At 59.8% G+C, this 21,087-nt stretch overlaps 1 protein-coding gene and 1 long non-coding RNA gene across 2 annotated transcripts in view; one reads left to right on the forward strand and one right to left on the reverse strand.

Moving 5' to 3' along the window:
• CNTN2 (contactin 2) overlaps nt 1-15,290 on the reverse strand; it is a gene marked incomplete at its 5' end in the record, with an annotated part of 34,340 nt that extends 19,050 nt beyond the window's left edge. Inside the window, 8 exon segments of the mRNA XM_081112489.1 lie at nt 340-435; nt 587-762; nt 1,861-2,005; nt 5,582-5,716; nt 15,071-15,143; nt 15,145-15,174; nt 15,176-15,260; nt 15,262-15,290. Of these exon segments, the coding sequence (XP_080968615.1) occupies nt 340-435; nt 587-762; nt 1,861-2,005; nt 5,582-5,716; nt 15,071-15,143; nt 15,145-15,174; nt 15,176-15,260; nt 15,262-15,290 (769 nt within the window).
• LOC308534142 lies at nt 13,670-15,858 on the forward strand. The gene is made up of 3 exons (XR_013997167.1): nt 13,670-13,884; nt 14,176-14,259; nt 15,441-15,858. It is a non-coding gene; the product is annotated as an uncharacterized lncRNA (long non-coding RNA).
• The last annotated feature ends 5,229 nt before the right edge of the window (nt 15,859-21,087 follow it).

Consider the following 21,087-nt stretch of genomic DNA (forward strand, 5'->3'; position numbering starts at 1 on the left):
CCGACGTGCTGGTGGGGGTCTGCAGACCCTCTCCTGAGAGCCCGTTCTCTGAGCTGAGCTGGGTGGAGGGGAGACCTAGAGGGAAGATTGCCCTTTATCCCTGCCCCTGGGAAGTGCAGTGCACCTGACAGGGGGCGGCCGCAGGGACCTCCCAGCCGGAAGCGGGAGGCAGGGCTCAGTGCTAGGAAATGGTGGGCCCATGAAGGAACCACCACTTAAGGCTGAGGGCCCAGGGTGAGCTTCCAGGCGCCACTCACCACCTTCTATCCACCCTCTGCTAGTGGCTGGCGCCCGCCTGGGCCCTCTGTCTAACCAACCACGGGCCCGGGCCCGACGCACCTGGATAGTGGGCAGGGGGGTTACAGGGCAGCATCACTCCCCAGCCCGCGTGGGCTTTCACGGGGTCCCGCTCCTCCTTAGAGAATTCCTGCAGGACTGGAGGGAAGACCAGGCCGCGCTCAGGCACCGTCCTCCCGCCCGCCGGGCCCTCCCAGCGCAGCCGCCTGCCTCTTCTGGACACTCCTCCCAGCCCCCGCCCCTCCCCCCGGATGTCCGGCACCCCCCTCCCGCCCGGGTCTGGTCTCACAGCCGAAGCGCAGGACGGCCTCCCTGCTGACCACGGTGCCCACGGGGTTGGAGGCCAGGCACTGGTAGACGCCAGCGTCCTGGGCCTTGGTGGGGCTCATGATGACCAGGTTGCCTCCCACCAGCTGGTGGCGGGAGCCCGGCTCCAGCTTCATCTCAGTGCCGTTCATCTTCCACCTGCAGCGGAGGAGGGCCTCCTGAGTCCTGCCCGCTCAGCGCCCCGAGGTCTCACCACCGTGGGTCTCACCACCATGGGTCTCACCCACCGTGAGGTCTCACCCACCGTGGGGTCTCACCCACCGTGAGGTCTCACCACCGTGGGTCTCACCACCGTGGGTCTCACCCACCGTGAGGTCTCACCACCGTGAGGTCTCACCCACCGTGGGGTCTCACCACCGTGGGGTCTCACCACCGTGAGGTCTCACCCACCGTGGGGTCTCACCACCGTGGGTCTCACCACTGTGGGTCTCACCACCATGGGGTCTCACCACCGTGGGGTCTCACCACCGTGGGTCTCACCACCGTGGGTCTCACCACCGTGGGTCTCACCACTGTGGGTCTCACCACCATGGGGTCTCACCACCGTGGGTCTCACCCACCGTGGGTCTCACCACCATGGGGTCTCACCACCGTGGGTCTCACCCCCGTGGGTCTCACCACCGTGGGGTCTCACCACCGTGGGTCTCACCACCGTGGGGTCTCACCACCGTGGGTCTCACCACCGTGAGGTCTCACCACTGTGGGTCTCACCACTGTGGGTCTCTCCACTGTGGGGTCTCACCACCGTGGGTCTCTCCACTGTGGGGTCTCACCACCGTGGGTCTCTCCACTGTGGGGTCTCACCACCGTGGGGTCTCACCACCGTGGGTCTCACCACCGTGGGTCTCTCCACTGTGGGGTCTCACCACCGTGGGGTCTCACCCACTCTGGGGTCTCACCACCGTGGGGTCTCACCACCGTGGGGTCTCACCACCGTGGGTCTCTCCACCGTGGGGTCTCACCACCGTGGGTCTCACCACCGTGGGGTCTCACCACCGTGGGTCTCACCACCGTGGGGTCTCACCACCGTGGGCCTCACCACCGTGGGGTCTCACCCACTGTGGGGTCTCACCACCGTGGGGTCTCACCCACTGTGGGGTCTCACCACCGTGGGGTCTCACTCACCGTGGGGTCTCACCACCGTGAGGTCTCACCCACTGTGGGGTCTCACCACCATGGGGTCTCACCACCGTGGGGTCTCACCACCGTGAGGTCTCACCCACTGTGGGGTCTCACCTGTAGGTGGCCGGAGGGCTGGCGCGGGCACGGCACGCCAGGGTCACCTTCTCCTCCGTGGACTCCTCTGGGAATAGCAGACTGAGTGGCTGGTCTTCAAAGACAGGGCCAAAGGTGGCCGGGGATCCCCGGGCCGAGCTTCCGGCTGCGGATGGGGACACAGGGCCTCAGGGACTGGGCTGGAGCCGGCCTCTGGGGCGGTGCCGCCCAGGAGGACTCTCACAGGGTGGGAGGGTTCTGTTTTCTGCACCGTCCAGTCTGGCACCATAAGCCACCAAGATGCAGCTAGTGCCGCCGAGGACCCGAATTCGTCATTTTATTCAATTGCAATTAATTAAAAGTGGAATTTAAATAGGGTGGACAGGCCCGATCAGGGCAAGTTAGTTCAGTCGATCACCCATCCTGCACTGGTATTGAGCACCTGCTGTATACCTGGCACTGGGCTACAGATTGTGTTGCAAACATGAGTAAGACACAGCCCCTGTTCCCCAAGGAGCCTGCAGTCGGGATCTCTCGGAAAAGCTGGTCTGCGGGCTGTAAGGTCGGCCTCGGAGGATGTGTGGGAAGTCACTGGTCAAAAGGGGGAGAGGGAATATATGTCCCTGGAGCAGGTTGTCCTGAGAGAAAGGGCCCTGGTTCTGAGCTTCTTACCAGCTGTTCTAGAACCTTCTGAGCCCAACATCTCCACCTGTGCGATGGAGAGACGGTGAACTCCCTCCCAGGGTCTGTGGGAGGCTTCAGCCTGGCACAGGCGTGTGCTCAACAGGCGTCTGCTGGACCCAAGTGCGGGGTGGGGAGGCCTGGGAGGAGGGAAGGCTTTCTGATGGGTGGATGGTGTGCACGTTGCTTTGGGGGCATTTGTATACAATGCCAGTGTGACAGCTCAAGGAGGAGAGGCACAGCCCTGGCTGGTTTGGCTCAGGCGATAGAGCGTCAGCCCGAGGACTGAAGGGTCCCGGGTTCAATTCGGTCAAAGGCACCTACCACCTGGGTTGCAGGCTGGATCCCAGGCCCCGGGCGCCTGCAGGAGGCACCCATTGATGTGTCTCTCTCACATCCATGTCTCTCTCTCTGTGTCTCTCCTCCTCCCTTCCACTCACTCTAAAAATCAATGGAAAAGTATCCCTGGGTGAGGATTAACAAAAAGGAAAGAAAAGAAAAAAGAAAGAGGCGCAGAAGAGGGAATGATGTGCGGGTCACGGGGCAAGTCTGTGGCGCACACAGGTCTGCACCTCCGTCTCCTGAACTCGCTGAGCAAACGGGCACCTCAGGGCCAGTGTCCAACCTCACCAGGGCAGGGACCGAGCACAGGGGGGAGCGAGTCGCACCTGCCTTCCCCTGGGGGTGGGGAGTGGCCCCTGTGCCGATTGCTGTGTCCAGGCTCATGCGCCTTCGTGGTGTCAGGCAGGAGCCAGGCCAGCCCTAATTGCTCCACCCTCAGTGCAGCTGATTCCAGGCCCTCCTGGGTGGGTCATGGGGCTGTGGGGTCTCCATGAACCAATTAGTGCCTCCTCGCCCAACGCATCCAGCTGTCAGCCCTCTTCCCGGGATGGGGGCTTGGTCCCTATGCTACAGCTGAGGCCCAGCCTGGACCCTGGGGAGCGAGGAGGGCAGCTGTGAAGTAGCTCTCAGAATGAGGATGGAGGCAGGGCTCCCTGAAATGCATCCCCCACCCCCTCCCCCCTCCCCACCACCCATCACCACCCTTCACTGCCGCCTCAGGCCTTGGAGATGGCGGCTAGGGCCCGGCTTAATCCCAAGTTAATGATGGTGGTGGAGGGGAGGGGACCCCTGCCCAGCTGGGACTGCAGAGAGGGGCCGGGAGGGGAGGGAGGGGGGTGGAGGCAGCCAGGCTGCTGGGAACCGTCTTGTTCAACAGCAGCTTCCAGTAACTCTGTCTTCCAGGAACCCTGGTGGGGCAGCTGAGTGGGCCCAGGGGCACCGATGCTTTCAGACTGGCTCTCGTCCCTGCACGCAGCTGTGTGCACACCCTCACCCTGATGTCTACAGATGCAGGTGCCCACACCCCTCACCCGAACACACTCCCTTATGTGCACCCACATGGCACACACACGCAGGCAGGGTTCCCTGTCCTGGCAACTCTGCTCCCCAAGCACAGGTGAGGGGCGAGGGGTGTGAGTGTGAGGGGAGCCCTCTGCCTTTCCCTGCAGCAGGTGCAGCCCCGGTCAGGGGGCAGGGCCGCGAGGAGGTGGGGCCCAGGCACCTTCCTGGGAGGGTGGGAACCAGCCACAGGAGGCTCCACTGCAGTCTCTGGAGCTCTGCCACGTGGCAAAACGGGTCCCCTCTCCTGTGGCCTTCCCTGCATCTCTGGGTCTAAGGACCCTGGAGGCTGCCCACACACACCCTTGCCTCCAATGAGGGGGTCCCAGCACTGAGCTATCCCTGAGGGAGCAATGCTGAGCGGCCCAGGCCCCTCTCTGCTCTCTGCAGGGTGGGGGTCTCCTGCTCCCTCAGCCAGGGCTCCCCAACCCCGCAGCTCCTGGGGACCGGGAGGGCCCTCCCAGGCAGCTAGGCCTGGGGCTGGGGCTGGGAGACGCCTCCCACCCTTGGGTCATTCCCAGCAGCCTCCCTGGCTCGGGTGCAGGACTGAGAGGCGTTGGGACACACGGAGACGGTGGGAAGCATGCCAGCCGAGTCCTTCCCTGGTGCCACAAGGACCTAGAATGTGTGGCTACAGCCTTGGGGGAGGGGTGGGTGCAGCCTGAGCTGGCGGGGACTCCAGGAGGACAGAGGAGGATGGGGAGCACGGGGACTCTTTCTTCCCCGGAGAGCTTAGGGAGAAAACCGTCTGTTGCCCCGGGCTGGGGGTCAGGGCAGAGAGGCCAGCGGTGAGCCTAGTGGACCCCTCGAGTTGCAGCAGGCGGCCCGAGCATCCTCCTGCTATCAGACGGGCTGGGTCTCCGGCACCCTCTCCAGAGTCCAGCTACCCTGGCCTCTCAACCTACACTGTCCTCTCCTCCTCCTCCTCCTCCCATCAGCCCGTCCTCCTCCTCCTCCTTTCAGCCCGTCCTCCCCTCTCCCCACTTCGCAGCACCCCCGCATGAGAGCCTTTGCTTGGGTCCCTCTTGCCTTTTGCCTGGGCCCCCGGCGCTCTGCCTCCCCTCTCCCCACAGCCTGCTCCACGCGGTCTGCCAGGCTGCAGGTGCCCAGGATCCTCCCAGCCTCGTGGTGTGACCCCTGCCTGCTCGTGGCAGGGACCCCAGAGCAGCACCACCCAGTAGGACTTCCTCTGGCCACGGGAATGTTCTGTAATCTGTGCTGCGGTCCAGTGTGGCAATCAGCCCTTGAAATGTGGCTAGAACCACTGAGGAACTAATTTTAAAATGGAATTTCTCTTCACTTTGATCGTCCCGTGGCTATTGGCTACTCTACTGATCAGTGCAGCCTTCGAGGCCTCAACTGCGGGCTGATGCTGTGGGGTCTGGTTGTGCCTTAATCCTGCTGGGTGACCCTGGGCAAGCCTTTCACCCTCTCTGATCATGCTTCTTTCACCTACACAGGGCAAACACTCAGTCCCTCTCCTAACCTCAAGGGAGGGAAGATCCATAAATGGGGAAATTCTAGCCGGGAAATGCCTCAGAAACGTTAAGTGCTACAGCCCTGCAGAGCCAGTGACTTCTGTCGTCATCGCTCCAATAATAGCAATGACATAGCCCTAGAACCACCCTGCTGGGCTTCAGGGACCACGTGGCCCTCTTACCTGGAGAGGCGACGAGGGCCACAGCCAGCAGCAGCAGCAGCAGCTGGGACTTCCTCCCGGAGCGAGTCCCCATGGCGCTGTCCGGGCCCAGGTGGAGGAGAGGAGAGGAAAGTGCGGCAGGAGGCTGAGCAGGACCTAGGGAGGCAGGAGGGCGGGGCCCTGAGCTGAGCGCCCCTCCCAGCTCCAGGCTGTCTGGGTCTTGCCTGGGCGAGGCCGGAACTGCTCAAGCGCTCATCCTCCCAGGGCCCAGGGGAAGGGGCTTGGCTATTACCAAGGAGCTCTTTCATTGCTGAGTGCCTCCGACAGCCCCCTGGGAGTCTGGCTCAGTCACTACCCCTGCCTCTCCCCCCCCCTCCCTCCCCGTGCTTGGCCAGCAGGGACCTCAGGAGGGGAAACAGTGACCAGCTGGGGTCAGGAGGCCAGGGCCAGCTGCCGGCTCACCTGTAATAGCTCTTGGGGTGGGCTCTGATGAGAACAGGGCCCGGGCCCGGACTTGGGGAACTAGTAACGTTTCTCTAGTAATGGGGGCCCACTGCCCCTGTCCCCCACGGCTGCCTGGGCGGGGGCAATGAGCCGCCCTGGGAGCTGTGCTGTCTCTCAGGCCCAGCCTTGCTTCTAGTGGAGGGGGTCTCACTGTGCACCCCCTCTCCCCGGGTCCCCAGGTAAGGCATCACGTCTTGTGCCGTGGAGCCATATGGCCCTGTAAGCGGTGCCCCGGCCACATGGGCGAATGGGCCAGGAAGCCGGAGCTGAAAGCGTCCGTGCAGCTCCCGGAGGAGCCTCCCTCTGGCGCGGAGATGAGCGGGGTCTTGGCTAGATCTTGGGAGCTCAGGGCAACCTGTGCCCTAGGGTGGGGGCCCCGAGAACAAGTCAGAGGCCCCTCTGCCGGTCTGACCGATGGGGCCGCATCCGTAGAAGTGAGGTCAGGGCCAGCCTCTGCATCCACTCCCTGTCTCGGGGCCAGCTTTCCAGGTTCCGGCGCGAGTGTGGCATCTCAGGGGCATGCTTTCGGTTATTTGGGTGCCTGAGGCACTGGGATCCCGCAGGTCCCTGTCAGAGCTGCCGCAGGAGCCAGCTGGCAGCCAGTCGGCTCCTCTGTCCTACCTGCCCCCTCGAAGACACCTAAGAGCAGGGGGAGGGCTCTGGGGTGGCGGGGGAGGGGGGAGAGGGGGGGTTTGGCTTGAGGCTCTTCCACTCACTGTCTGCAAACCCGTCCCCCTGGGTCTCGGTGCCTCATCTGCAGAATGGCTGCTCTCTAAGGTCCCCTCCAGCTCCGAGCCTGTGAGTTCGCAGAGAGCGCAGGGCGCTGAGGGCCTGGATGCTGTCCCCTGGGCGGGGGTGGCCAGGGGAGGAGGCAGGTGCCAGTGCCTCTAACTCTGCCCGGGTCAGCACAGGGTCTGCAAACCAAAGCACGCTCCGCACCTCCCTGCCTCACTTCACGCTGTGCTCCTTGGCGAGTCCCCAAACCCTCCTCAGCCTTCTCCGCCCACTCCAGCCTCACGCCCACTTGCCTTGGTCCGGAAGGGCCTGGGGCCACCTCTCACCACTCCCTGCCCCTCCCTGTCCTGGCCACGTTCAGTTCCAGACTTGAACTGAGAAATTCAGCACTTCCGCCCCGTGACCGTCCCCCAACACCCATCCCTGTGCCTTTGTCATTGACGCCCCTCCTCTGAAATGCCCTTCCCAGGCCGGGCACACGCCTCCGCATCCCGCATGGCCCCATTCAAGCTCACCCAAGCCCCTAAGATGCCCCACGAGCACGCAGTTAGAACTGAGCTTGCATCCTGACTGTGCCGGGGGCCCTGCCGAGGCGGCGAGTCTGCCTCCGTAGAAGACTGTGAGCCCCCCAAGGGAAGAGACCGCGTCTCCTTCGGATCTCACCGAGCCTGGCGAAGTGCCTGGCACGTAATAGCGCTTACTTGTGCGGTGCTGTTTGAGGACAACTGTGTTATGTGCCTCCAGGAGCCTGTGCACATCACTGTCACACTCGCACTCACACTCACACTCACACTCACACAGTGGAGTTCAATAGACAACTGATGGGGCTAACCAGGCTCTAGCTCCCCAGAGCCTAGAGCAGTGATGGCGAACCTCTGACATGCGTGTCAGAGGTGACACGCGAACTCATTTTTTGGGTTGATTTTTCTTTGTTAAATGGCATTTAAACATATAAAATAAATATCAAAATATAAGTCTTTGTTTTACTATGGTTGCAAATATCAAAAAATGTCTATATGTGACACGGCACCAGAGTTAAGTTAGGGTTTTTCAAAATGCTGACACGCCGAGCTCAAAAGGTTCGCCATCACTGGCCTCGAACAACCCTGGGGCCAATTCGCATATCCTCTCACAAACTCACACCCTCACACTCTTTCTCCCTCATACACATACTCACATACACACACTTTCACCCTCACACTCTTTCTCCCTCATACACATACTCACATACACACACTTTCACCCTCACACACTCTCTCATACACTTTAAAAAAATTAATAATTGATGAGAGAGAGAGAGAGGGAGAGAGAGTGAGGAACATCGATTTCTTGTTCCATTTATTTATGCATTCCTTGGTTAATTCTTGTATGTGCTCTCACTGGGAATCGAACCTGCAACCTTGGCGTATCAGGATGATGCTCTAACCAACAGGGCGACCAGCCAGGGCTCTCATACACTTTTATACACACTCTCTCACATATATTCTCACACACAGTCCCTGCTTCACACTCACCTTCACCCCTCACTCTCTCACACATTCCCTCCCACACACACTCAGGTCTCTAGGGTCACAGGGGGTTCGGGCACAGGAACCGAGAAGTCTGACCCCAGAGGCTGCACAAAAGCAGGGAGCTCTCCCAACAGGGAGGCGCTGGGGCTCTGGAAAGTGCCCAGGCTTTGGCCTCCACAGACAGGATTTGGTGACATGGACTTCATCTCCTACTGGCTTTGTGAGCTCGGACAAGTGATTCCCCCGGTGGGGCCTGTTTTCTCATCTGCAAAGTGGAGATTACTTTGCAGAGCCGTTCTGGTGTTCAGTGAGGTACTGGAGTGCCTGCCGGGGAAGTTATGGGGTCAGGGTCAGAGCAGGGATGGGGCCAGAGAGAGGAGGGGCTGAGACCCTCCCCAACTCCAGCCAGAGCAGCCTCACTCACATCTGCTTCATCTCCTGGACTTCCCCACAAAGTTCCCTTTAAACCAGGGGTGGGGAACCTTTTACTGCCAGGGGCCATTTGGATATTTCTAACAACATCATTCACGGGCCATTCAAAATTATCAACTTACAAATTAGCTGCTATATTTGATCGAACATTTAATTAACTCACCCTAATGCCTTGGCAGGGCCAGACTGAATGATTTTGTGGGCCTTATACTGACCAAGAGCCGATGTTCCCCACACCGGCTTTAAACTAAGGGTCCCATGGTTCCAAAACGTTTGGAAACACCCCCTTAGCGCTAGTGTGGCACATCCCCGAGCCGGGCACAGAGAAGGGGCTCAGTCATCGCTTGCTCATTCCTGCCCTTTGTCTGCCAGTCTGGGAGCTCAGTGAGGGGGCAGGGTGCTGGCTTGGGCTCAGGGCTTTACACTGAGTGTGCCAGGGCCAAGCAGAGACAGACCACCAGGGAGCTGGGGGCCCTGGGACAGGAGCCACTGCTGCTCCCGCAGTGCTGGAGAGAGCGGGGTGGCTGTGCGTGTGTGTGCGTGCATGTGTGTAATGTTGGTGTGTATCTGTGTGTCGTGCCTATGTGTCCCTGTGGATATGTGAGGTCTGGTCTTTGTGTCTCTATGTTTATGCATGTGTCTCTGTGTGTCTGGGTTTGGATATGTCTGGTCTTTGTGTGTGTGCCCACGTGTGTGCCCATGTGTTTGTGCATGTTTCTGTGTGTCCCTGCCTGCACGGGGCATGAACCCAGCCCTGCCCTGTCCTCCTGTGACCCACAAGGAGGCCTGATCCTGGATCACTCACCTCCCCCCACAGCGGTCAGAATGATGTCACCACAGGTAATTATTATACTTTGTGAATAATCCAGTTCTGCTCCTCCTAAAACTCAGCTTAACCCAGACCTTTGTCAGTCACCTAAGGGCTCAGGGGTCCCAGGCACCCCTGAGGGACAGACCGGGGAGGGCTGGGCTGAGAGGGAGGAGCACCTGGGTTGCACCAGAGGTACTAGAGAGTGCTGTCAGGTGTACACTGAGCCCCACTGTGTGCCAAGACCTGTGTGAACACACACACACGCGCGGAGTCTGGGTCAAAGGTTGCAGCTTCTTGTTCCCTGAAGGTGAGGCAGGTGGCATCCAGTCTTGCCCTGTGTCCACTTCCTCCCAGCATTTAGTGCCATGTGCTGGGTGCTGTGCTATGCGCTGGGAGACAGTAGCAAAAACTGCCTTTATGGACCAGCCGCGTGCCCGAGGATGTGCTCATGAGCTCCACGGAACGGTCCTCTCCTCACACCATCCGCCCTGTGACACATCCTGGAATGCTCAGGATGGGGGAGGCCTTTTTGTCAGGAGCCAGCCAGAGTGGAGCTATGCCAGGCCCGGAGCGGGCCCTGTGAGCCCCGAGCCAGCTAAGCCTGGCCCAGGCCAGCTGCCCGGTACAGGGGAGCAGGCACAGGCTGGCACAGGCGGGCACAGGCTGTAACCATCAGGGGGGCTGGGCCTATGAGGCACCAACACATGGGGGAGCGGGCTGCTTGGGGGTTCAGAGGCTGCAGGGGAGCTGGCTGGATTGCTGGCCCAGGGAACAAAGGGCCTGGGGGACAATGAAGGTGGGGTGAGGGGGGAGGAAGACTCAGAGCTGGACTCTAGCACACGGCAGGGTATGCTGGGCTCAGGGCCCTGCACAGAACAGCCAGAAAGTGAAAGACACACGCCTCCTAAATGCTACCACTGAGGACACCCGGCTCCTGGCCCTGAATCCGCCTCCCGCCACCCCCGGGGGAGATGTGAGCACCAAGGGCTGCTTTCCGACGGTGGGGACAGACAAAGGGGGAGTTTGGCCTCCAGTGGAGGGCAGAGACGAAGTGATTTATCTTAAGGCGACGAGCACCGCCTGAGCCCTCATGCCCCCAGCCCCACCCCGCAGCACAGCACAGACTAGCGGGGCGGCCCTCAACCAACCCCCTTGGAGCTGATGAGCTAGCACAGTCCTGACGACTGTGTTCATTACTTAGAGTCTCGGAGCCTCAGTCTGCAGCATGGGGGTGAGAAGGGGTAGCCACCCCAAGGGACTCTGGTGAAGTCAGCACCATTCCTGGCCCATGGCGAGAGTCGGGGATGGGGGTGGGGTGAAGGGGGAACAGACATGTGTCCACAGACGCTGTGCCTGGCTATGTCAGGCTCCCTTCTGCACAGTCACCACGTGGGGGCTGCACGCACACACGGGTTTAGGACGCTGACAGCCTCCCACATCTGGGCAGGTGCCTTCTTCCTCTTCCACCCCCAGGTGCGGGGGCCCGGGCCAGCCCAGCACGCACACCACCCCAGAGGAGGGCACCAGGACGCACAGTCACATCTAGACGCCAGCTGTTCCGGAGAACACCTGGTGAGGACCCGCGGGGCACCCCAAGCAGCTGCTGCTCCGCAACCCTCCCCACCTGCTGCCCTCCCTCGGGTCTCAGAGGGGAGGGGGACTCTGCCTACGACAGGAACCACCACCTGGGACAGGACCACTCCACACCCCTCTGGGAGGACGGGGGTCTATGGTGGCCCGGCGGGGCCCGTGGCAGGCAGGGCGGGCGCGGGCAGGAGCCGGACCGTGGTTGAGAGGCCTCGGTGAGGAAGGCAGGTGGCCTCCGCTGGAGGAGGTCCTGAGGCTTGGGGACCTTCTTAGTCCCATGGGGGGCAGGGGAGCTGTGCAGCCGGGACCCTCCTCAGCCCCCTCTCGTGCTCCCTCCCTCCCCGCACCCCGTGGTGTCCGCAGGCTCTTGCATTGGCAGCGGGTTCCCTGAGGCCCAGCCCCGGCACTGACTGCCCTGCCCTCTGAGGAAAGGTGGGTGTGTGAGCTCTCAGCCTGGCCCTGAGGGAATCTGGCCCTTGATCTTCAGCCTGAAGACCTTGGCCCTCCTGCCTCTGCCGCTGCGTGACTGCATGGCTGCATGGAGAGCCCCTCAGAGTGGGATGTGGACAGAGGGAGGGCCTGCATCCTCCCGGGACAGGGGGCAGGCGCGCCTCAACCCTCGGGTTCCCCCTCGCCTGCCTGCTCGGTGCCTGGTATGAAGGCATGAGCGAGGCGTGGGGAGGAGGGTCCGTTTGTGAGATGTCAGGAGTAAGAGCAATTGTTTTAATTTGCTTCCGAAGAACCAAATCAGGAAGAAGTTGGTGGAGTGATTTTGCATGTCCCCTCATGTCCGCAGAAAGGAGACCCCCAACTCCTAGACAGTGTCCTGCAGGCCGGTGGGCTTGAACCTGCTCCGCCCCTCAGGCCAGCTTCTGCTCTGGAGCCCAGCCGAATGCTCCTCTGGGTTACACAGCAAGAAGGCCGACTTTCGGGCAGACATGGGTGGGACAGCCTCTTGGTCTGTGGCGGCTGGCGGACATTGAGAGGATGTGGGCTGGGGCCAGAGGAGGCCCCCAAGGTTTTGTCCGGATGGGTGCTCTGTGTGTGTGTGTGTGTGTGTGTGTGTGGTGTGTGTGTTTTGGGGGCGGGGGACATGGTTGTGCAGCTCATCAGATAAGAAGGACGCTGAGCTGTACTTGGGTCTGCACGTGTCCTGGGATGCCACGGGCTCAGTTTTGGGGGAGCACATCACACATCTTTGCTGTTGTTTCCATCTTCTTTTGATAAACAAGGAAACATGGGCTTATTTTGTAGCAAGAGGACTCACTGAACCCAAGGAAGGACTTGTTTACTCCAGGATGGTGACCACCAAGACAGAGCCCATGGAAACTCCCACAAGGTCCAGGTTAGCAAACCGTGTGTGTGTGTGGAGGGGGGCGGGGGGGAGGTCCAGAAGAATGAGAGAGGCTGGGAGAGATGGCCCGAATGAGGCAGTAGGGAGTGAAAGGAGTCCTAGTCACCCCGCCTCTTACCAATTGAAAGAGGATTCCTGAGCCTGGAGAAATTTACAGGGTCATCCAGCCCAACCTCCACCCCTAAGCAAGACTGGTTTTAACCTTGGACCGGACCCCCGTTTCCCATGGCCTCTTTGGAAAGACGGCCCCACCTCGGGCTCATCCTTCTGGTGAGGAAGTGCCTCCTGCAGTCTAACTTCAGTCCCTCCTGCTTCCCTGGACTATTCTTTCCATGAGTATTGACCTCCTCTTGCTCAACACCCTGGTTCTGCCCCCAGGAATCCCTCCAACAATGCAAACACCAGCCACACTCAGACCCAGATTGTCTTTGAGATGCACTTTCTCACAAACATTTGGCTTGAGGACATTCTGGGGGTGGGGGGTGGAGGACCCCCCCCAGATGAATTGCTCCCCTGACAGCCTTAGCGCCAGAGAGGATGCCTTGGGGCGCCCTCCCGAGTGCTTGCTCCTGAGGAGTAAGTTTGGGTCAGAGAAGACCTGTGCAAGCACCCCACTGAGCACAATGCCCAGAGGCCCGTCCCACATGTGTCTCTATTTGAGGGCTGAAGGTGGAGAGCACATTTGACCAGGGAAGGGAGTGTGAGGGCTTGGCCAGGTGGGGCATAGAGGATGAGTGGGGATGAGAGAGAGAGAGAGAGAGAGAGAGAGAGAGAGAGAGAGAGAGAGAGACACGCCTTGTGCTTCCCTCACTGCTCATGCTGAGCACCGGAAGGACAGGTGGATCTTGGTGACTAATGTCATGTGCTCAGGGACCCCCTTCCCATCTCTCTCCCTGCCTGCCTCCCCTTTGCTGGCTGGGGCCTCCTGATAGACCCCACAGGCGATCAGGAAGAACTCTGGCCTTGTGGCAAAGCCTTGCTGGAGTGGTTCTGCAGCCTGGCTGGTAAGGGTTAGCTGGTGGGCACCCTGGAGAGGGCTGCTGTCCAGGCCAGGAGTCTGGGCTCCACCCCCTGCCCCACCCCCAGGAGCCCAGGCCACACCAGCCTCTCACAGGTGGCCCGCCTCTGGCTGCCCTGGATCCCCAGCGGCTGCTCTGGTCCCTCTGAGTGCAGCTGAGAGGAGGCGTGGCTGAGGGAACTGAGGGGCTCTCTGGCCAGAGAGCTGGGAGGGGAGCCGGAGTCGGCTGCCGGAAGGAGACCGGGATGGCTCTGATGGACTGGGATACTGGGCTGTACCCACGCCTGCCTCCCTCGGAGCAGAGGAGAAAGGATGCTGGCTGGGCTGGGAAGGGGGTTCATGGCCGAGGAGTGAAGCTGAAAGGAACGGAGGGTAGGTCTGGCCAGTCACAGGCTGGACGTGAAAAGGGGGCAAAGCTAAGGGCAGGCACCCTGCGGGCTGGAAACCCATCCTTCTCCAGGGCTGGGCCACGGGCACTCACAGCTCCTCCCGTCCTGTCTGGATTCCCAAACCTCCAAACAACCTTGACTGACAGCGTTTCCTCCCGGACACGGGCTCAGCTCCCGGAGGTCTTTGCTGAGCGTCCCTGGCTTCGTCCCGTGAGGCCTGGGACTCTCTTCCCACAGGCTCTGTCTCATCTCACTCCCCCTTCTTCCTTCCCAGGCCTTGCAACCCCTCCTGGACCAGGTGACAGGATTCCGCTGTGGGCACTGCCTGGGGCCGCTCCCCCCACCGCAGATCCATTATGTAAGCCCCGTGGTGCTGGGGAGAAGGGTGGCCCTCTTTTCCTGGACCCCGAAACCGTGTCCCTCCCCCTTCCAGCCCCTTTTCTTACCAACTTCATGCAAATCCTTCTCTCCCACCAGTGAAGATGAGAGGGAGGGGTTTGGGGGGAGGGTAAAGTTGGGGAGGGGGGAGGGAAGAAAAGAAATTTCAGCCCCTGTGGGCTCAGTCCTTAGCCTTTGGGGTCTGACTTGCCTCAGTTTCTCCTCCCTAAGTCCCTGTTTCTGGACCGGCCTTTGCCCAAACTCGTGGTCCACTCCCTCCTCTGTGGAGCTGAAGCAAGACTTTGCAAAGAGGTCACCCTGCAGAGGCAGCCCGGGGGCCTCCAGGCTGGGCAGTCAGTACCATTCCATCCGGGAGACCTGGGGACCGGCCAGGGTCTGGGGCCTGGCCTCCGGGACTTTCTGGTGCTGGACTGGGGGCCAGGGCAGGGGCCAGAGCCACGGCCCCCTCTGAAGGCATTTGCTGCTGTCAGCCAGCGGCCGCTGACCGGCTTGAATTCTTGGACACGCTGCAGGAGGCCAGCTTCCTGGCCAGGCGGGGCCTGCTGGGCCCTGCAGGATGCCACCCATGTAGACAGGGCGGAGGGGACTTCTAGTCCCAGTGGTGAGAGGTCAGACTGGCCCCAGCCCAAAGCGGGGTTCCCCGCCCTGCCCCTGCCCCTCCTAAGTTGCAAGGGCACTGAGCTCCGAGTGCCTGCCCACAAGAGCACGCCCGGGGAGTCCCCCTCCCCTGGCAGCGGCAGCGAGAGGAGACAAAATTGGTTGTCACCTACCTGGGGTGAAAGAGGGGTGTTGGCTGGGGCAGGTGGACGCTGACCGAGGCGATGAGTCAGAGCCAGCCCGGCCACCAGCCCCCTGGGCCGGCCGCCTCTCCTCCCCTGCTCCCTCAGCCGCTGGCTGCTGTCCTGGCGCGGTGGCGGCAGCCCTGGCGGCGGTGGCGGGCGAGGGCGCTGGTGTGTGTGCGCGCCCGGAGCCACTGCAGCATCTCTGCATCAAGATGTGCTCCTCCCTCTCCCAGGCTCCGCTCACTGGCTGGCTCCTGTCCTCAGCCAACGCTCGGGCCCTGGAGATGACTTCCTCTGCCCCCTCCCACCCCTTCCCATCCCCACCCCCCTGGCTTTACCTCATCTGCTGTCATTTAAGGACCGGAGCGGAGCGAGCCGGAGTGCCGCGTCTTCCCCGGGTCTTCCATATGCACGGGCTCCGCTCAAGGGCGCTGTCTGGCCTGCCCCCTCCACTCCCGCCCTCCCCCAATCCCATCCAGCCCAGAGCTGAAGGGGCTGCAGAGGGGTGGGGTGCAGAGGGAGAAGAAAGTGGTTCTTGCTCTTCAAACCCCTGGAGACTCCCGGAGCCAAACTCCTTGTTTCCCCAGAAATTAGAGGAAGGGACGCAAAGCAGAAATCTCCAGCTTGTGGCGCAGGGCGGTGGGGTGGAGGGCTCCTTTGCGGGCACCCACATGTTCATCTTTATTGTCTCCCTGATCAGAGTCACATGGCTCTTTGTCAAATGATCCACACATGAGGGGAAATTTAAAAATAAATAGTAAAAAGTCCCTTAACAGATTTGAGTTCCATGCCTCTGTGTTTGTTATTTCATGTACATCATTACATGGATTGTTGGTGTTATTTTATGAAAATGAATCACACAATACATCATGACTTGCAAAATACTTTGAACTGTCATAGATCTTGGACACGGTTCCACGTCAGTACTTATGGATCCAAGCTTCGTTTTAATCAACCAGCAGTGTGAGGTCACAGAAAGCTGACTAGGTGGGGGCCTGGCGGTCGGAAGGGTAGGCTGGGCTCTGCTGATTGGCTGTGGGTGACCTGAAGGGCCAAGCTCACTGCGAGCTCTGAGATGCTGGGTGCTCACCCAGGTGGGCACTGTCTCTCCTGCTCTGCTCCTGTCATGAGGGGTGGGGGAAGCGGTGTGCCCAGAAGCAGGGGGACCCGCCATCTGTGGCAGTAGTCGGCCCCATCAGGCTGTCACTGTTGTCTCACCCTCCTCTGTCCACCTGCTGTCCCGTCACACAGGCAAGACCGGTGAGCGGTACAGATGCTGAAACAGCTGGCAGGACCAGGCCAGTCTCGGAGTTTCAGTGGCTGTACCTGTCCAGCCTGGAGCGTGGCAGAGTGTCTTCCTGAGTAGAGCAGGTCACAGGGGCTTGGGACAGAGCTGGGCTGAGTGGGGAGCCTGGAGAAGGAGGAGTCGCTGCCCAGCCTCCCAGGGCCGGGACGCCTGCCCAGGTCCCAGGTGCTCTGCCCCCCGCCTGTCCGTCTGCTCCCTCCCAAGTGCTTTCCCAACTCAGGAGACTGTCTTCTTTGTTTCAGGCGGAGAGACAGCCGATCGATCATGCCAGTGACCGCCTTTAGCTGGGAATGGCTCTCTGCAGATCCCTCCCAGGTGCCTTCCCTTTCCCGCCTCTGCCCACTGCACCCTTGTCTCTCTGTCTGTCTGTCCGTCTGTCTTGCTGGGGCTGGCACATTGGCCCTGAGCGCCTGTGGTGAGTCTTGCCCTCTGACACCGCCCAGGTCAGCCCATGCCCTGCAGAGAGGCTTCAAGTTTCCCCAGGCAGAAAGTGGTGCCCAGGAAGCAGTGGCACCTCTGCTGTGTGTGTGTAGGGAGGGGGCGGGGGGGGGCACTGACCAGGGTCTTGCCTGACTCGGGGGCCAAGGGTCTGAATGCTTGCAAGGGTTGCTTTAGATGGAGACAGCTGTTTTTGTGGCTACTGTCGGACAGCTGCTGCCCTGTGGTGAGGGCAGGAGCCTGGGGGGGCGGGGGGGAGGGTGAGGGAGCATAGCTCCCTCCCAGTTAGTTCAGGTGACTGGTCTCAAAGGTCCTCTCAATTCCTCTGCAGCCTGCCTGCCCCCCTCCCCCAGCTGCAAGAAGTGAAAACTGCCCTAGCCCATTTGGCTCAGTGGAAAGAGCATCAGTCCCTTGGTCTGAAGGGTCCTGGGTTCGATTCCGGATCAAGGGCACATATGTTAGTTGCAGGCTTGACCCCAGGCTGAAACCAATCTATGCATCTCTCTCACATCAATGTCTCTCCCCCTCCCTTCTACTCCCTCTAAAAACCAGTGGGAAATGTCCTCAGGTGAGGATTAACAACAACAACAACAACAACAATAAAACAGTGAAATGACTGTGATTTCTGGATAATAGAGACCATTATAAACTTATGAACAAAAATAGATACAGAGGCAGAGCTGCCTCGAACAGACTGTCAAACTGCAGCAGGAAGGCCGGGGAGGGTGGGAGGGCAGGAGGGGGGCGGGTAAGAGATCAACCAAAGGACTTGTATGCATGCATATAAGCATAACCAATGGACATAAGACACTGGGGGGTAGGGGAGGCCAGGGGATTTTCAAGGGCGGGGGGAAAAAAAGGAGACATACATAATACTCTTTGTAATACTTTAAGCAATTAAAAATAAAATAAAATAAAATAAAATAAAAAAACAAAACAAACAAACAAACAAACAAAAATAAATAAAACAGTAAAAACTGGCAGTACGTCCAAAGCCCAGGCCTGGCTTTGGGGAGACACGTCCCAAGATATCTCTTCTCCCAGGTTCCAAGCTCTCACCTGAGCCGGGTACAATGAATTTGGGGGGCTATTGAGGATTCTCACTGCCAACCCCTGTGGTTTCTGAAAAAAAGTGGGGTGAACATTTGAGGGTCCAGGCTGAGTTTTGCTTGGGGGGTCCATTCGCTTGATAATGACCAGAATATTTTATGGTGTCATATTAATTTTGTATAAATTATTAATAATAACTTGAGTGTCTCCAATGTGTCAGAAGCTGTACTAAGTGCTTTACCGGAATGATCCATCAGGAATAAGTGTTGTTGTTATTACTGTTATTTTACAGGTGATGCTGAGGGCTTAGGGAACTTGCTCCAAGCAAACAGGAAGCACGTGGAGCCTGCTGGTCTGGCTCCAGCCTCCACGGTTTAACCACGATGCCCTGGGCTCCAGCTGCCGGCACCTGCCTTCGGAGGGGGGCGCAGCAGGGGGCAGGACGCTTTCCTCTGTCTTGGTGTCTGCCAGGTCCCGGAATCCTCAGTACAACCAACTGTACGGGGCACCTCTGCTCTCTGTGGCTAATCAATGTGTCTCCATGTTGTGCCGAGCGGGACACCCCATCCCAAGTGGAGTACCCACAGACTCCCAGGCCGGACAAAGAAGGGCCAGTGAAGATGATTGGGTAGTTCATCAAATGGGCCACTGATTGCCTGTAAACATGAATTGGCTTCAGGGTGGGAGCTCCCAAAAGGCCTCCCCTGCCCCCCCCTCCCCCGGAAAAAGCTTTATTGTTTCATTTGGTCCAATGCATGGGAGAGGGCTTCAGGGTGGTTAAAAGCAAGGCTAGGAGTTTTGGGGAAAGGCTCAGGTAAAAGGCAGATACCAGCAGATGCAGAGGGGCCCCTCAAAAGCCTCTGGGCTCTACAGGCTCCTGGTTGTGTTTGAGGGTGGCCTTTCCAAGAGCTACTGCAGTGGTCGGCAAACTGCGGCCCCTTGAGTGTGGCTCTTCCACAAAATACCATGTGTGGGCACGCACGTACAGTGCGATTGAAACTTCGTGGCCACACTCAAGGGGCCAAAGAGCCGCATGTGGCTCTCGAGCCGCAGTTTGCCCACCACTGAACTACTGGCTCGGCTCAGCCTGGGGGCCGGCAGCCTGCGGAGGGGAGCCAGGTGTGGCCCGTCTTCTTGATGAGCTTCACCTCCTCACCCGGAAGCGGTTCTGCAGGAAGTCAGAGCTGGAGGTCTGCGTGGGTAGAACCCGGGCACACAGGTCCACGGGGCCTGGGTCAGGTTCCTCCCCAAGGCCAGGGCGGCTTCCCTGGCACCCTGAGTTCTGCCCACTCATCTTGGGGGGGCTCCTGCATGTCCTGGAAGAGGATGCACCCACTGCACTGGGTTTGCAACTTTAAGAGACGCCCAGCGCCTTTGAGCTTCTTCTCCACCAACTCACGGAAGAAACGCCCCCGCCCCCCAGAGCCACAGCGTCCAGGTGGAAACAGAAGCCAGAGAGAGGTAGGTGTGGGGGCCCGCAGAGGCAGGGGGCCAGGCGGCTGACCGCAGCCTCCCCCTGGGTGGGATAATGCTGACGGATTTGGGAGCTCCTGGTTGTTTGGCGATAAGGATTAAGGTAGAAATAAACCACGTGTGTTGGCTGGTCCCGGAGGTGGTTCTGAAGGTGGTTCTGAAGGTGGTGAGTGGATAAGACGCTGGAGAGTGGCCGGAGGCTGGGAGAAAGGGCGTCCCTGGGCCTGTTCTGTCCAAACACCGTTGAAGCAAGAGGCAGAGCCGGGACCGCTGCGGGCACTGCCTCCCAAAAGGCATCTTGACGGCCACCCAACCCTTTTAAGATCACCTGGTCCTGCCTCCAGCAGCAAAGGAGTGTGGGAGGGGCCTCGAGCCCAGCCAGGGACAGTGGGCTCTGCCATGTCCTTCCTCATCAGTCTCAGCCTCACGCTCCTGCCCTGGCCTCTGGCCACCAGCGCCGTGGTCTGGGTTTCAGGCTCCAGTCACTTTTCTGGAGCTCCCAGGAGACCACAGGCTCATGGAGCCGCTTCTCGGCCTCGAGTAGTGGGGGTTGGAGAGCCATGGGAGGTGGTCTGTCTGCAGTCTTTCTGGAAACAGCCTGATAGTGGTCCCAGGACAGTTCACCCGCAGCTGCGGGGAAGAGCGACGAAGCAGGTTGGGCAAAGCTCCGGACTCGGGCCAGCTTAACAGGCAGGCGTGCTGTTTATGAGCTGAGTGGCCCTGGGCCCAGCCACTCACCTCCTCAAAGGCCCAGGTTCCTCACCTGGATTAAGACACAAACCTCACTGAGCTGCTGTGAGCATTGAGTTACCCACAAATATCTAGCCTGGGGCCAAGCGCATAGCAGGGACTCAGTAATGTCAGCCCTTCCCTTGGGCCTTTTTGGGATTCAGCCTCCCATCCGCAGCACAGGGATGTACGCCTGCCGCCGGGCCCCTCTCTGCTGCGATGGCTGGGATGGCTCAGGGTTTGCAGGCCGGAGAACAGACTCCTCAGCTCTGCCACTCCTAGGGGATGACACTGAAGCATATGCAATTGATGGAGGAATCCATTTCCACATCTGTACAATGGGAATAATCCTATTCCTACTGGTTTGAGCATTTAGCCAAGTGTCATACACACTACAGATTTTATTCCCTACGCAGTCTCCCCTAAGAAGTCTCCGAAGGTAGCGATTATCTCAATATTGTCTCTGTTTTCCTGCACCCCCTCCTGCTCAGCACAATGCCTGGCGGATGGTAGAGACTCAGTGAGCACTGGTTGACGGGATGAGGAGCAGAGGGGAATCACCGCTGAACAGTTCGGGTGGTGGAGAGAGAGGGAGCTGGGAGGGGGAGAAGGCTTCGGTTGGGGTGGGGAGCACATCCTGAAATTGGCCTGGACAGGCTGATGGGGGTGGGAATGCAGTCATGGCATGGGGTGCAGGGGGCTGGAAAGAGCATGAGTTGTGTGGGGCCAGGAGGAGCCACGTTGAACTGAGCAGGGGCTGCTGAGGGGGAAATCTCAACACTCCGTCTCATTTGCCTTTCTAATTTCACTTGAGGACCCGAAAGGGTCTGTGGCCTGAAGGGCCTAATTATTCTCTTAGCCATTTCCACCCAGGGCTCTTGGAACCTCTTTCTCAGGCTTATAATAGACAATGCTAATGCCATGATTAATATTTAATAGTAATGATGCTAATAATGCCTTGCGTTTATGCGGTCTCTCCAAAGAGCTCAAAGAACCCCGAGTTCTTTTT

The sequence above is a fragment of the Myotis nattereri genome, assembly GCF_964212035.1.
Source record: "Myotis nattereri genome assembly, chromosome: 18".
In the NCBI taxonomy this organism is placed as follows: Eukaryota; Metazoa; Chordata; class Mammalia; order Chiroptera; family Vespertilionidae; genus Myotis; species Myotis nattereri.